General features: G+C 43.8%; 1 protein-coding gene across 6 annotated transcripts in view; it reads left to right on the top strand.

Moving 5' to 3' along the window:
- Positions 1-17,163, top strand: part of NTM (neurotrimin) — an 831,268-nt gene that overhangs the window by 676,784 nt on the left and 137,321 nt on the right. For all 6 annotated transcript variants that reach the window (XM_088658212.1, XM_088658211.1, XM_088658210.1 and 3 more), the window contains one exon: positions 2,356-2,588. In XM_088658212.1, the coding sequence (XP_088514338.1) occupies positions 2,356-2,588 (233 nt within the window). The remainder of the gene's footprint in view (positions 1-2,355; positions 2,589-17,163) is intronic.

Here is a 17,163-nt window from a genome sequence, read left to right as displayed (position 1 = left end):
TACTTAACCTGAAGCAAACTTTCCCATTGAAAGTAATGGAAAGTGGATTAATTCGTTCCAGATGATCCACAGAGTACTCAACCTGAAGCGTGCTTAACCCGAAGTATGAGTTTAATTGGTTCTGGAAGTCCGTACTTAACCTGAAGTGTACTTAACCTGAAGTGAACTTTCCCATTGAAAGTAATGGAAAGTGGATTAATCCATTCCAGACGGGTCCGCAGAGTACTTAAACTGAAAGTATTCAAACCAAAGCGTACTTAAACCAAGGTATAACTGTACTCCTATCATTTCTGAGCTTTAGCCATGTTGGCAGGGGCTGGTGGGAACTGGGACCCAATACCATCTTATGGGCTGCAGGTTCCTCATCCCTGCCATTGAGGAACTGTCGGCCTTATCTACCCAACATGCTTAGGATTGTGTTGTAAAACCCACAAAGTTCAGCAGGGTATCTCCCTAGTAAGTGTGGATTTATGGGTAAGGGAAATTGCTCAGTGGTGAGGCATCTCCTTTAAATGCAGTAGGTCTCAGTTTCAGTCCTTGTCATCTCCAGATAAACCAGAGAATGACACCCTGTCTGAAATCTGGATAGGTGCTGCCAGTCAGAGCAGACAGTACTGAGCTAGATGGACCAATGGTGTAATTTGGTATAAGATAACTTCCTAGATTTCTGTAATAAGAAAACGTTTCAAATATATATTGTAGATTTTTTTGAACTGTTTATAAGATTTCTTACCTATCCTTCACCATAAGATCCATGAGATACAAGGGTAGGTTACAATGAAGGATGGTCTGAGAAATTCAATTCAGCTCACATCTGAAGGTGCACCTATCTAATTTGTGCTAGCCAGCAGGATACTCGAACCAAAATTCAGCCATTCTTTAAAATTCGTATTTCTCTGAATTTTGCAGTGCAGTTCTTCAGCCAAGTAATGTCTACAAAAATGCTGAGGCTGAAGTGTGCATATGGATATATTAATTCATATATAAGTGAATGTAACAAACAAAATGCCTTTGCAAAGGATTATGTATTAGACAACATTGCATACAGGAATGTGTAGGTAAGGATAAATTCACACTACCAAGCTGATAAATTTTCACGAGGAATTGTGTTTTTGTCTTAAATCACAAACTGATGTGGAAATGTGGAGAACTGAACTAAGTCTGGAGAAATGAGAAACTGAGAGGGACCAAAATTGGCAGATTCACCCGCCCCTCGTTACAAGAGTATCCTACACAGTTTTAAATGCATTGGGTCTTCAGCTTACACAACGGTTCAGTTCCAGGGGTCCACATGCAAAAGCAAAAATGAATAACACCTGGAAAACCCCTGACTCTCACCCTGTTTGACCATCCCTTCCTGCATGAAAGCCCTAGTGTGACCTTCTCAGAGCCCTGTAAGCAAGGTGGAGGGCTCAAAAAGCTCTTTCTGCAGCAGGCTTTCTCTACTCTCCATTTGTTTATTTATTAGCTGTGCATCTAAGGTTGCTATCACATAGATAAATTGCAGGTCCACTGTACATATTACACACACACAGGTAAAATTATCCTAACCAGAACAGAACAGTATAAGGCCAATATGAGAGATGGCTTCCACAAAAAACTGTCAAAGGTGCATCTTCAACATACAGAAACAGCTGTACAATGAGGCATCTGGATGCACCTCTGTGGGGAGGAGGTTCCATAATTGGGGGGGGGGGGGTTCACAGAGAAAGCCCTCTCCCAACCCACCATTCCCTGCACTTCTGATTGCATCCCCCCCCCCTGCTGATATTAACACCAGAGAGGGTTGGTGGGGATGGAGGTTTTATTTCAGATGTTTGGAGCCTAAGTTGTGAGGAACAGAAAGTTCAGGGAAAAGTTGCATGAACTTTCGAAGAAGCAAGAACTGCAAAGAAGTTAGTGGCGGATGCTGGCAGTGACCATGCATGGGGAAAATTAAAGGAATGGACTGGAGGCTTTGAGATGGCCAGGGAAGGGTGGGCGATCTTCCTTGAAAATGGTTTCTGGGTACCAAAGGGGCAGCTCAACAAGAGCTTGAAGGTGTGTGCTTCTGAAATAATTGATATTCTTTCCTTTGGAGGAGTGCCAGAATGGATCTGAGGGTTAAGGTTAAAATTTTTAGATGGAGGAAGATGTCCAGAGTGCAGCCCTTGGATCCAAGTAAAGTGCTGACATCTCCCTCTTGGGAGAACGGAGGTACCGGCTCCGAGAAAATGCTTCTCTCAGCAAAGCTAAAAAAAGGAGGGAAGGGAAGGGGGGAAAGGCAAAGTGTCAGAAATCATATAAAATAGCCTCTCAAAAGACCCACATGCTGATGATGGCCATCTCTGCCCCCTTTTCTCTTTCTGAATCCAGGTGCATTGTGGATAACCGAGTGACCCGGGTAGCCTGGCTCAACCGCAGCAGCATTCTCTATGCTGGCAATGACAAGTGGTGTTTGGATCCGCGAGTGGAACTTATCGCCAACACCAAGACTGACTACGCCATCCGGATAAACGAGGTGGACGTGTACGATGAGGGGCCCTACACCTGCTCTGTGCAGACGGACAATCATCCCAAGACATCACGGGTCCATCTCATCGTGCAAGGTAGGGGCTCAGGGAAGCCTGAGGGTTTCATGTGAAACGTGAGTTTCTAGTCCTCATGCTGGAACAAGTGTTCTTGAAGGTGCGAAAGCATAAAAATCATGAAAAATAATCAACCCATGTAATATCTTTTCTCTCTCACACACACAAGCCTTCATGTTTTACTTCCCTGCCCCTTAGTTTTGCTGCTCTTAATTTTGACAGTGCAAAATACAAAGTTGTTTGCCTAGTTGAAGGGCATGGTGGCTTGGATTGTGCAGGCTGAAAAAAAATTGTGTGAGTGCGAGAGAGAGGGATGGGGATCTGTCCGTTTTAGTTTCTTATTCTCCCATTGTAGGTTCAGTTCTCCACATTGCCACATCAGTTGGTGATTTTTTTAAAAAAGGAAATAAATCCTTGTGAAAATCCATTAGCATTTTTGTTGCGAATTTCTCCTAAGATGTACGCCTAATAGTACACAATTTTGCCTAATTTCTGCAAAGCAATTTCACCCATTATTGTGCATTTTCATACGTTATTTGCACTAATGCACGCACATCTTACCCTAGCATATGCATGTTTGCTGCATTGCAAAAATTGGTTGAAGTGCAAATTTTGAAGGACGGCTGGTTTTCAATTCATCTATTGATTCAGAAAGTGTGAATTAGGTTGGTTCTCCTTTAAATGGCAACTCAATTGCATTTCTCCCCCATCCTTGCTGGGGAGTGAGGGGAACGTGTGATGTCTGTGAATTGCTGCACTCTTAGTGCACTAGTGGGGCTACTGGGCAAGAATTAATGTTGCAGGGGATTCTAATCCATTTGCCACCAGCCATCTCTCTAGGATTTGGCTGGAAGCCATCTTAGCATGACACAGTAGCTTGACTATTGGAATCTCATCTTGGGCTAATTTTCAAATGCTGATGGGTGTATTGATTTGGAAACAAGCTGGGTTAAGAAAGGCATTGGTCTTGTACACCAAACCGACCTGAGCTAATCCGCTGTCGATATGTTGGGGCTGAGCGTTATTGACAGACTAATGAATAGGAGACCAAAAAAATAAAAATAAAATAAAGAATATATTCCAGGACTCTTTTTCTCTTCTTTTTCTTCCTCTTAAAGCAATCAAGGAAAAATAAATAGAGCTTGTGCTCCCCTCCCTTCGCCATCTCCACTGCCCGTGAAACAACCAAAAATAAAAAAAGAGGGATGCATTACTTAGCTGGGCATTTTCTGTTTATCTTGCAAACTTTTATTACCTGTCCAGATTTCTTAAATCAAAGTCAATCACATGGAGGGGGGAAAAATGTTGAAGCTGCAATCAAGCAGCTGAGGAGGTATAATTATATTGGATCCATCCTCAAGCTGGTGCCTTGTTTCCTGACCCCAGCCCTTGATATCTTCTGGTATTTAAAATCAATCTTGCCTGTTTGCAGTGGTTGTTTTCTCTTCATTTCATCCTGTTTTCTGGAAGGAAGACATCTGGTTTCCCCAAGAAGGGAATACATAATGGCAGTTAAAGATTTGCAGCTCGCATGGCGAAGCTTTCGCAGGCTGTATTGCCTTCTGGGCAACCTTCTCTGGGACACCTGGCAATCATGGACAGGGCCAGAGGCAAAAGTGGGTGGAGGAACTAACATAACTTTTATGTTTGTACAGTTGGACATTTTCTACAAAAATTCACATGCCCCTCTCTACATACCCTCCAACTTTTCTCCAGTGAAAACAGGGACATCTTATTCCATTGTAGTAGCAGTAATTGTATTATTTATACCCCACCCATCTGACTGGGTTGCCCCAGCCACTCTGGGCGCTTCCGACATATATAAAAACATAAGAAAACATTTTTTTAAAAAAAATCTTCCCTATGCAGGGTTGCCTTCAGATGTCTTCTAAAGGTTGTGAAGCTACTTATCTCCTTGGCTCAGGGGGTCACATAACTCCATACCCTCCAACATTTCTTCAATAAAAAATGGGATGTCCTAAGTAATAGCAAGACATTCTGGGACCAAATCAGAAACCAGGATGGCTTCTGTAAATCTTCTGTCCCTGGAAAATAGGGAGCTACGGGGAGTCTGGTCTCTATCCTCCACCCAGGCAAGTAAGAAAAAATGATCTGAGTTCAAGGACCCAATCCACCCAAGCAAAATCTCTCAAAGATTGGGAAGGAGGATGTGAAGAAGCAACAGTGAGTTGTGTGGACTGGGGAGAGAGGGTGGCTGGGAAGTATCTTGAGGGCCAGATAGAGAGACTTGGAGGGTCACATTCATGCCCCACACCTGAGGTTCTTCTGCTTTACAGGATATTGCTATTTTAAGAGATGATATGTCCTGGTATCCAACCTGGAAGTCTCTCTTAACTGTCTTGGAAGTGAATATTTAGAATTTGGAGTATTCACAATTCTGCAGGTGTTTGTGGGTGTTTAAAGGCTGGTCATCTCTGGAGCAGATTGAGGGAGATATGGAAGCACATCCCCCTCCGCTTATGCATTGCTGAAGTTTTTGCTCTGTGTCTTTTTTAAAAAAATTGCATAGTTCTAGTTGCAGGTAGGTAGCAGGTAGTGGCACTTCTAGTTGCAGGTAGAAGTGTGCATGCACACGAAAGCTCATACCAAAATAAAAACTTAGTTGGTCTTTAAGGTGCTGCTGGAAGGAATTTTTTTATTTTGTTAAAAATAGCACTTATCTTTGATCTTTTCCTCCATGGAGCTCAAGATAGTGCACATGGTTCTTCCTCCCTCTCCTCTCTTAATCCCCAGAAAAACCCTTTGAGGTAGGTTAGGCTGAGAGGCAGTGATTGGCCCCCAGTGAGCTTCATGTCCAGGTAGGTATTTGAACCCCGGACTCCTAGGTCCTCATCTGGCACTCGAACCACTCCATCATCCTGGTTCTCTTGTAAATGGATGCCCCATACTTTTCAGTTGTCTGTCCTGCAATCACTTCTAAATGATGGTGTTTGTTCTTTTTTGTTAAAGATATACTAGAAGAGGAACAAAATTGTCTGATAATATGCTTTCACTTTTTCCAAATATATACCTCTCCATCTGCAGTGTAGGAAATGACAGACTGTGCACTGCATGATTCTTTAATGTCTATGAGCGGGCATTTATGGCTGAGCTGAAATTCTCTCCACCACCACCACCACTACCCCCCCAAAAAAAATTCCACAGACCCATTTGTGAGTCTTCAAATTTGGGAGATACTCCAGCTATTTTCAGCTATGAGCTGAGTTTTTGAGAAGTGTCACAGAACTCAGCAACACTCATGCTGGCTGCTCACAGCTTGCAATCCACACTTAGAGTCTGCTCATATGGGCTAATGTCAAGACAGATTTCCCACTGCCTATGCTTTGCTGTGTCATTGACTTGTGTGTGTGTGTGTGTGTGTGTGTGTGTTTGTGTCTGTGTCCGTCCCCAAATGCAGAGCATTACATTTATCCAATGCTCCAGCCCAGGCACCCCCAAACTGTGGCCCTCCAGATGTTTTGGCCTACAACTTCCATGATCCCTATCTAACAGGACTAGTGGTCAGGGGCGAGATGGGAATGAATGATATTTATTACAGCCATTGGCCCATCACATAAAACACATTTCCCAGAACTACCTACAAATAATTGTGACTTCCATCAGGGGTTTACACAAAAATTAAGATAAAAAGTAAAATAACATACAGCAAAATTTTACAACATAAAACGTCACCCTCTGTTCATTTGCTGGGTAGGTTGATCAGAATGTCATCAATTCTAGTATCATATTGTGATTCGTGGTTTAAAAGGGTTGTCCGAACCATACAGAAGTCCGTTTTTCTTCTTTAGAGATAGGACGCTGATCAGATATCTAGCAACAGTGAGTGATCTAGAAGGGTCTTCATCGTTCAATAGGTGTCTCAGTTTGGCTTCGTTAGAATCATCAGCAATTCCCATTAGATATGGGGCAAGAAACTTACTCCTGGACGATGATTGAAGGGCGCAACTAAAAAATATGTGGTGCAACGATTCTGGTGATCTGCAGTTACAATCACATAAGAGTGACATCTGTCTATTACAGGTAGGTAGCCGTGTTGGTCTGGATCGAAGTAAAATAAAAAAAAATCCTTCAGTAGCACCTTAAAGACCAACTAAGTTTTTATTTTGGTATGAGCTTTCGTGTGCATGCACACTTCTTCAGATACCTGAAGAAGTGTGCATGCACACGAAAGCTCATACCAAAATAAAAACTTAGTTGGTCTTTAAGGTGCTACTGAAGGAATTTTTTTTATCTGTCTATTAGAAAGTCTATTTCCCAACACATTGGATGGGAAGATGTTGAATCTTGCCTTTATAAAGGCAATGGATGTTGGGAATTGTAGTCGAAAACATCTGGAGAGCCGAAGTTTGGGGGTGCCTGCTCCAGCCCATGAAGATTATTCTTAATATTGATTCCATCATTTCATCTGTTAGATATTCCTCCTGACTTTGTGTCTTCTGCAGATTTGAGAAGCAACCACTCCACTCCAGACCTTCTTCCAGTTTGACTCAGAGCCATTAAGATGCATTTGTGGGGTGTGGTTGCTCGACCATCTGCGGATGCATCTAACAATAGTGTTTCCCAGCCCACATTTTACCATCTTGTCAACCAAGTTGCCATGGGAGACCTTATAAAATGTGTTTCTGAAACAGAGATATAATAGATATGTGCAATTCCTGACTACCTGGACCATTGACTTTTCCAGGCTTGTAACTGCCAAATAGGAGATAAAGTTGCCCTGACATTATAAACACCTGCCGACATGTAGTAATTAAGGCATTGTTTTCAAGATGCCCGTTTACCTTCAGGTCAGGAGTGATGGAGGGGGAGAGGTGTGCCTGGGCTCTTGGCAGCAGCAGCAGCATCACTGCTGCTTACTGGGAGGTAGAGGGCAAGGAAGCAGGGAGCTCAGCACTGTGTGGGTGCACTAGTAGAAATGTTGGTTGACTGAATCCACCACACACTGCTAACTTTCCTCACTCATCCTAGTAACTAGCAGCAGCACCCCTGCAAGCAATCCATTTTTACATAGATTTTATTAAAGTCTGAAAAAGAATATAAAGATTATCAATTTTTTATCATGTATGAAAAACTAATCTAAATAAAAACACAAATATAAAAGAGGGGGGAAAGGGAAAAGCAAGCAAGCAAGCCAGAGAAAAAGAGAACTTGCCATTCTTCATCTGTCAGCTATATGTAGAAAATTATTTAATGCACCCACTCCAAGACAATACCCAACAAATCCACTTTTTATAACCCAATGTTATCTTCAGCCCTCAAACCCAGATATCATCAGTTGATTTCTTCCATGCAAAAAGTCCATAAGGGGTTTCCACTGCCAACAATCCAGCTGTATGGAGGTACCCCGTCCTGATGGTTGCTCCTGACGCAGATTATCTGCTTAATAATCTCATCTAGAATTTTGCCCAGTATTGGCATCAGACTGAGAAGCTTGTCATTGCCCAAATCTGTCTTTTGCCTTCTTCTAAAAACTGGGGCAACATTCCCATCTGTAGTCATCTGCCATCTCACCCATTTCCCAAGAATTCTCAAAAATTGCAGTCAGTGGCTCTGAAACGTCTGAAGGATGATTCAACACCCCACAGAATCATAGAACCACAGAATTGTAGAGTTGGGACCCCAAGGGTCATCTAGTCCAACCCCTTGCAATGCAGGAATCTCCGCTAAAGCATCCATGACAGATGGCCATCCATGATGTAATTCACCTGGTCTTGGAGAGTTGAGGCTGTGGCCAGCTCCCATCCATTTCTTCATCCAACCAGCCCATGTCTTTTTCAAGGCCTTGTTCACCTTCTGCAAGCTCATTTTGATCATTGAAATGCTTTTTCATCTCTGCATTGCTTCTTGCTTTTTTATGTTAGGGGTGGGCAAAGTGCTGAGGTTAACCACCTGTCTGCATGGAATTGACTTCCAGCATATTATGTGGAGCCATTGAAGGCAAATTATGGGCCCAGGTGGCCACGCACCTAAAGCAAAAGGCAGAAAGGTAAAAGGGATCCATTCCATAGAGCTCTCCTTCCCTCAGAGATAGGAAAGGGCCTTTGGGCAAATTCCTGCAAGTGAGATAATGAGGGGGACCCTCAACAAGCAATTAAATTCTGCCCTGGAGCTTGTAGCATTTCCTCTGGGATGAGGCTCCAAAGACAGGGAGTTCTTCCCCTGTATATGTATCCATCCTATTTTCTTTAGAGTCCCAGTGATGGAAGGACTGATAGAAATTCTGCCCAAGTACATATCAAATATCACATGATTTTACCCTTTCAACTTGCATAAGACACTAAGGTAGCAATCCTGTATCCAGTTACCTTGGGGCACAGGTAGAAGGAAGTATTCATCTCTTTCTGGGCAATGTCAGTTTTGCATGTGTCTGTCCACAAGTCTTTTCTGCCCGGTCCCACATTAACCTGTGATTATTATTATTATTATTTATTCCTGCAATAATTTGTACCAAGAATAAAAGGCATCAAGAAAATTATTTCCAGCCAGTTAGCTGTTACTTATCCCAAATGTCAAGACCAAATTCCATCAGGCATGATCCATTAAAATGCTAGACATTATAGCACAAAGATTTCCCCAAGCTTTGTGGACTATTGGGGTTTTTTAAAAGAAATTAACATGGAAATGAGCACTAAACTAGATTCTGCTAGATTTCCGGAAGTAGCTCTTAAATCTTGTGAAAGATCACATAAAATGCAGAAATTATCAGGTAAGGAAATGTCGGGGAAATGGAACAAAATGCTGTCTGAATATTCTTAATATTCTAGCATCCAAGGACCCCAGTCCACCTCTCCCCTGGATTAGTACAGACCCATCCAAAGGGCCCTGGTGCCCTCCATTATCAGGGGCACCAGCAGCCAATAACCATCATTCCATATTCACCCATCAAACGACATGCATTCATCCAGGCTTGGGGCATAAGCAAGGTCTCAGGGGGTGGCACCTTCCCCACATTGGTGACCCTCAAAGCAGCCCCCTCCCATGCTGGCACACTTTGCCTTTTAGCTTGTTCCATTTCAGGGATAGCAACTGGCTATGCCCTTCAGCCATTGGCTGTGCTTCATGCATGATGTCACAGAAACTTTACAACAACCCCATGATGTTGCATCAGTAATACACATAAGTCTGAAAGAGTAGAACTTTTGCAAAGGGTGTGGAGGTCAGTTTGTCTTGCAAAAGTGTCCCACAGAACCTAAGTACAGGTGAAGCAGTAAGTTTGTGACAGGAAGGAGGAGTGAGCCAGGAGGGGGAAAATGTCGGGGAGAGAGAGTTGTATAGAAAACCAAAGGGGCACAAATGCCATTGAGATAGACAAATAGGTCTGGAACAAAACAAATTGCTTGGAGCAGTGATTGTTGTTTAAGTGGATTCAATGAACCAATCGATTCAAATTACAAGCAAGGAAATTCCGAATTTTATGAAAGTAAGAGCTGTTTGACAGTGGAATGGACTACCTTGAAAGGTGGGTGAGCTCTCCTTTGCTGGAGGTTTTTAAACAGACATAGGATGGCCATCTGTCAGGGATGTTTTATTTGTCATTCCTACATTGCAAGGCGTTGGACTAGATGACCCTTGGAGTCCCTTCCAGCCCTACAATCCTATGATGGTTGGCTCCTCCTTGACTTGCACATTTGCTTGTCAACAATCTGCCAGTGTTGGCATCCTTAGACCCGATCCTACTTCCCTGATGCAGCTGAGACAACCAATGCCCACCAAGCAGAGTTACTGGATTCTGAGCTTGAAAAGGGCGTACACGCTCTTCTTGGGTAGTTTTCCCCCACCTTCCACCTGCAGAATGTTTAGGATGCAAGGAAGGCTGTTCCCAGGGTCAACAGAATAGAAACAAAAGGAGACTCGATTGTATTTGTATTTGTAATGCTCCCCAACACATTCTCTGTGCCTTGTGAGATGCATTAAAGGAAGTTCGCCTTATCTCAGGGCTGGAAATGGACTTTGTGAAGGACTCTGGGCACCCGCTGGAGTTTAATCTCACTTAGACACGAGAATTTGCATGATAGAAAATTGTGGAATTCTAGCACGAGATGCTGGTAAGGGGAGGGGTGCATTAAAAAAGAAGAACATGGGAGGATATTTGTGCTTTCTGGCTTCTTATCGGTTTCCCTGGCCCTGACCCTATCTGGATCGTTCCTTTGTGGCTGAGGAAACTAATCACCCCGCCCCTTTTGTTTGCTCCAAATGAGTTTTCCCACTCCTTCTGTGCACTGAGTTAATCTTTAAATCCTGGCCATTGTTTGATAGTTAATTACCTGTCTGGTTTGGTGGCACAACTGTGCCGCTCAGGTGAAGAGACAAAACTCTAAAATCTTAGCCACTTGCTGAAATAGGATGAAGCAGAAGCAAACGAGAGGCAGGCTCCATCTTGCGTGCAGCACAGCAGACGCAGTTGCTGAAGGGCAGAGTTAGTTGCACATCTCTGAGGGGCTTCCCCTGACATGGTGTGTGCTTCGTAGATATATCAGATTTCTTATGGTCCACACAATGAGTTGATTTCTCTTTTAGTTTCCTCTGTTAATTTTAAATATATATATTTTCATTTTGTAACATTTGTGATGCTTTGCTCCTGTGGGATCATCATGTGGCACATGTCAGAGACCATGCTTTGGATGTAGGAGGTGCTGAGTTCAAATCCCTGTATCTCCAGTGAAAATGTAGGCAATACTGTCTTGAAAGGACCAATGGTGTAACTTGGCTGAAGGCTGCATCATACTCACGTGACAGAATCGGGTAGGGGGTTGGACTGTATTGCTTCAGACTACTCACCCTTCCCGCAAAATGCAAATTTTTCAGGGAGAACAGCTCAAGCGTAGACCTACTATGGTTTGTTGGTTGTTGTCTTTTTAAGGCAGAGAGGAACTGCCTCATTCTGGTACATGTGGTTATCCTGCTTATAATAAGTGAAGTGTTGGACAAACAGGCCTCACTTCACAGCTCCAGTTCAGGGAATAATTCAAACCATGGTTTAGAAGGAATGTGCTGCTTGGGGAAGCTTTCGCCCAAAGAGTCTCACCTCCCACCCACAGAGTGCATTTTCAGCACCAGGTAAAGACTATATATATATATATATATATATATATATATATATATATATATATTAACCTGGTGCTTTTAAACTCAGCATTATGCTGTGTTTAAATGTGGTGGTTTGAATTTGTGGAACTTGTTGGGCTTTGTGTCTTGCTATGGTTTTTGGATTTCCTCTCTGATTTAAGGTATTGTTTTGGCATTAGCACTTCTTTTCTAGAATGGCATTTTGGAAGATTTTAAGTTATTGGATTTGGGTTTTTTTAAATAATAATAATAATAATAATAATAATAATAATAATAATAATAATAATATGGCAACCCTCAGAATTCCTTTGATGCTCTGCCTAAGTAGGAATCTTCAGTTTGCCATGAATTCTGCTGAAGCAGTTGGAAATATATTTAATTATTTGCCGAAATTAGCGGTGGATATCCCCTCACTGTCTTCCCTCTCCTCACTTTGCATCTTTGAGCCCACTTTCTGTTGCGAAAATCAAGTGCCTTCATCTGATGGCTGCTTATGCACTTCCGAGAGAGATTCGGTATCAGCTGTCTAAGTCAGTTTTCTGAATGACTTCCCACAGACGTCCCCATGTTGAGCAGCGACACCTTCACCTGCTGCCTCCCATCTTTTCAGCTTAACCTATGTAATTTCTGGGTCCCTGGCAGTTGCCGACTTCATCCTTCTGCCTTTGAGAGCCCCTGCTGATGTTTCCTGCTATTTGAAGCCCCCTTTGTGTCTCTATACAATGCTGGGGAGAGGGAGGCAGGACAAAAAAAGTTGCATCCATTGAACAGGCGACGCTGCAAGCAGCTCTCCCTGAAAGCATGACGGAAGCCAAAGGGAAAATAAATATCAGGAGTGGAGAGTGCTCTGTCTTGTGCTCAGGTCTGGCTAGCAGTTCTCCCACAGACATCTGGTTGGCCACTATGAGAACAGGATGCTTGACTAGATGGGCGATTGGCCTATTCCAGCAAGCAATTCTTACATTATTATTTTGCCTGGTCTGCTTTCCTGCCCCATGCCTCCTTGCCCTTAGCTCTCCCCAACCTCCATTCAGCTGCAATTTCTGTTTCCCACTTGCACCCTAACAAGTACCTCCATTCTGTGGAATGACGACGACAACAATAACAACAACAACAATTTATTATTTATACCCCGCCCATCTGGCTGGGCTTCCCCAGCCACTCTGGGCAGCTTCCAACAGAAAAATGAAATAAAATAATCTATTAAACATTAAAAGCCTCCTTAAACAGGGCTGCCTTCAGATGTCTTCTAAAAATCTGGTAGCTGTTTTTCTCTTTGACATCTGATGGGAGGGCATTCCACAGGGCGGGCGCCACCACCGAGAAGGCCCTCTGCCTGGTTCCCTGCAACTTGACTTCTCACAACGAGGGAACCGCCAAAAGGCCCTCGGTACTGGACCTCAGTGTCCGGGCAGAACGATGGGGGTGGAGACGCTCCTTCAGGTATACTAGGTATACTAGGACTCTTCCAAGTTTCATGCTTGACCATAGGCATGAACTGCCTTGTCACAGTACCACATTAAAAACCCTCCCCCTCCCCCCCCAAAAAAGCAACAGGAGCACCCAAAGCATAGGCTGCTGGATCAGGCTAAAGGCTCCATCCTTTTCTTACCATGCCCAAGCAGATGCCTCTGGGAATCCCACAAGCTGGACCCATGCTCTGCCTACTTGTGACTCCCAACAACTGGTAGTTACAGGCATGGAGACAGAACAAGGTGACGAGTAGCCATTGATACCCTTGTCTTTCCATGAATGCATCTAATCCTTTTTTAAGCCATCCAAATTTGTGGCCATCACTGCTCCTTGTGGGAGTGAGTTCCAGAGTTTAACTATGCACTGCATGAATCATAGAACTGTAGTCTGCAGTACAGGAATCACAGCTAAAGTCCAAATGAAAAGAAGTGCTTTATTTTCCCTGTTCTGGATCTTCCATCAAAACATTTTTGGGGGCACTCTGTTCTTGTAAGGCGCTGAGCTGTTAGGTATCCATTCAAACCACCCACTGCACGCAACACACATTGATTCTGGTGCTGCCACATTTGAGAATCTCCCTGGAGACTGAACTGCTACCTTCATTTAAGCAGTCTTCTCCTGCAGCAGCAGGACAGTGCGCATTCGGAGGGTGTGCCTCTTTTGAAAACGCTGCCTCTGTTTGATTTGCACATCACACTTCTTAGCAGAGTATAAGCTGTTGTTTTGTTCATCCTTCATCTTAACGGGTTTGTGGTGTGTGTCTGGCTGTGCAACTCCAAGATACGTGCCATGTGCTGTGAAGGGCAAGCTAGTGGAGGGGTTGGGGAAAAGATCAGTGTCAGCCCTCATGAACCGTGTGGCACTCTAAATGGCTACTCCTTCAGCACTGAGGTATAAAAATAAATAAATAAAATAAAATAAAATATTTTATTATTTATATCCTGCCCCAGCCAATCTGGGCAGCTTCCAACACATAAAAACATAATAAAATGTCAAACATTAAAAAAATTCCCATTACAAGCCTGCCTTCAGATGTTGTCTAAAAGTTGTGTAGTTCTTTATCTCCTTGACATCTGATGGGAGGGTGCCACTGCCGAGAAGGCCCTCTGCCTGGTTCCCCGTAACTTAAATTCTCATGGTGAGGTAACTACCAGAAGGCCCTTGGAGCTGGACCTCAGAGATCAAGTGATCACTGTCATCCCCCCCCCACGTCATCCACTGCTGAATATGGTAACTGGTTTGTGACACATAGAATGACATCAAATGGGACACCCATGTCACGATATTCTTGTTAAATTCCCGATGAAATTGCACGGCCCAGTTGTAACTTCCTGTGTTCATCCTACATGGTAGAATTTCTTGCTGATCAACTTTAAGACTAGCTAAGGATCTTCAACTGAAAAAGATCTGCAAGAGAGCCAGGGAGAGGTGGTGTAAGTTTTGCAATTAAAACTCCTTTGCTTTTTTTGGCTAAGATTTGCTTAAGTGGTATGGCACCAGCCCAGCACTGGGTGGTCAGACATCATAGGCCGCCTTCAATGTTGACCCTCCATTTCACACACACATACACCCCACAGCCAAGTCACTTTTACACTCTGGCAATCAACATCTGTGCAATGGCGATAATAATCTTGGCCTGACTCACAGCAGGTTTAATTATCTAATATCTGCAAAGTGCTTTGAAAATGGAAAGAGCTAAGTGTTATTATTAATTAGCAATTACCTAGCCTGAGGTTGGGGAAGGGAGGAGACAGAAAGTACAGAAAGCTGGGGTGGCAATGGCCATTCTGTGGTGTTCCTGGCCTGGAATACTGATAAGACACGTGTGTGTGTGTGTGTGTGTGTGAGAGAGAGAGAGAGAGAGAGAGAGAGAGATTTTATACGAGGTTTATTACACTGCTTATGGCTGACAAGAGATGGCTATGACAAGATACACAAAGCAGTGTCACTAGAAGATCCTGCCAAATCAGGCCAATGGCCAGCCAGATGCCCAACTGTGAAGCCTGCAACCAGGACTCAGCACAGGAGTCCCCTCCTTACCTTCCAAGTCCCGGACTGCAGAATCTGGGACCGGCAGCCGTGTGACACCGGAAGTTGCGTCGACATAACTTCCGGTGTCGCTTTGCCTTTCTATGGGCACAAAAAATGGCCGCCGCTGGCTTCGAAAGTCACTTGTACGCATGTCAGGAAGTGTGTCGACACAAATTCCGGTGTCGCTCCGCCCATCTATGGGCACCAAAATGGCTGTCGTCTATGCACTTCCGGACATGCGTAGATGCGACTTTTGAAGCCGGCGACGGCCATTTTTGGTGCCCATAGAAGGGCAAATTTGAAAGAAAAAAATGGCCACCGGCAGGAGAAAATAACGGAGAAAAATGGGAGACAAAGTGATACGGGGGACCACCGGGAAAAGGTAAGTAAAAACGGGGGTTTCCTGGGGAAAACAGGGTACTTGGCAGCTATGGCCCCTCCCCTCCTGCAGTTCCCAGCATTGAGAAGCATTGCTGACTCTGACTGTGAGGGCAAAGTATAGCCAGTTTGTCCAATCCTCCCTTAAAGCCACACAGCTTGATGGCCACCACTACATTCTGTGAGAGGTGTTGGACAGTGAAATGGTCTCCTTTGGGAAGCTGTGGACTCTCCTCCCTTGGAGGTTTTTAAGGAGAGGTTGGGTGGCCATCTGCCATGGATGCTTTTAGCTGAGATTTCTGCATTGGTTACATGACCCTCGGGGTCTCTTCCAACTCTACAACTCTATTATTCTAAATTTGAGATGTAGGGTGTTATACAAATTTAATACATATAAATATGTGATGTGTGAAGAAGTACTATGTTTTTATCTGTCCTAAATCTCCCAACATTAAAAGCAAGGGGGTCTTTTGTCCATCTGTGTTGAAACCAAAGATGAAATGTTCTGGCAGGCCTTCAAACGCCATCTTGGTAGTCAGGATAACCCCAAAACTAATTGGGAGTTTTGCAAAAATGAACTCATATATGTTTATACTATTCACTTGCTTTGATATATGCTAATTGACTTGCTTTGATGATGCACTTATCTGTGGACATTGGGATGCTGGTCTCTTGGCCCAGAGTGGGGAGCTATATGTAAGCTTTGAATTGATGAATTGGTGAATTTGATGGGAGTCTGGCCCTACTGATTTATGCTGCTCTGTGTATAAAGAATGTGCAAACCTTTGCTCGTCACGACGACCTCTCCCATGTAGTGTCCATCCCATGTATGTAACAGCAGTGGGATCCAGCAGGCTGACTTACTGTAGGTTTGCTCCTCCTGATAATAAAGCTCTAGATTGATCAGTCCAGTGTTTAGACATCTTTCTTTGGTATCCCTGCACCGAACCACTCGCAGACGCCCACCTTTGGGTCAGTGGATTGGGTCACCTTCTCCAACTTCTTTTCTCTCTCTCTGCAACTGTCACCAACCTTAATAAGTCAGATACTATTTTGCAAAATAATATTTTTGAATACACTTGTGCAATATTACTGTATCATATGGATGGTTATTATCTTGATGACTACCAGTATTAGAATGAATGTATGTATGTATGTATGGTGGGGGGGGGGTGACCCTTCTTTCACAGACCCTCCAAGTGTCTCTATTTTCCAGGGATGTCCCTGATTTAGAGATGCAGTCCCGGTTTCTGATTTGATCCCAGAATGTCCCACTTTTCCTTAGGATGCCCCATTTTCATCAGAGGAATGTTGGAGGGAACGCTTTCAGCGAGACTGTCCCTTTTGTGCACCATTCCAACATGGAAGTCCTCCTGGGCATTGTGATAGATGGAGGGACACATCGGCATGCTTGGACCTGCCCTGCGTCATGTGCCGTCAATGCAGCTTGAGTAATATCAGTTTCAAAACAAACGTCCATACACAACTGCAGTGAATCAGTGCTGAAGCCTGAGGAATGACTAGCTGCACAAAATTGCAAGCCTCCATCTCACTTGAGCTGTAGAAGAAGCTCACTTAATCATAAACTACTGAATTTCCCCCTTGCGCTTGCATAATACAGTTTGTC

Source organism: Zootoca vivipara, chromosome 14 (genome assembly GCF_965207765.1).
Source record: "Zootoca vivipara chromosome 14, rZooViv2.hap1.1, whole genome shotgun sequence".
Taxonomy (NCBI): domain Eukaryota; kingdom Metazoa; phylum Chordata; class Lepidosauria; order Squamata; family Lacertidae; genus Zootoca; species Zootoca vivipara.
Note: the sequence above shows the minus strand (reverse complement) of the source record. Positions and strands in the feature narration are given on the sequence as shown.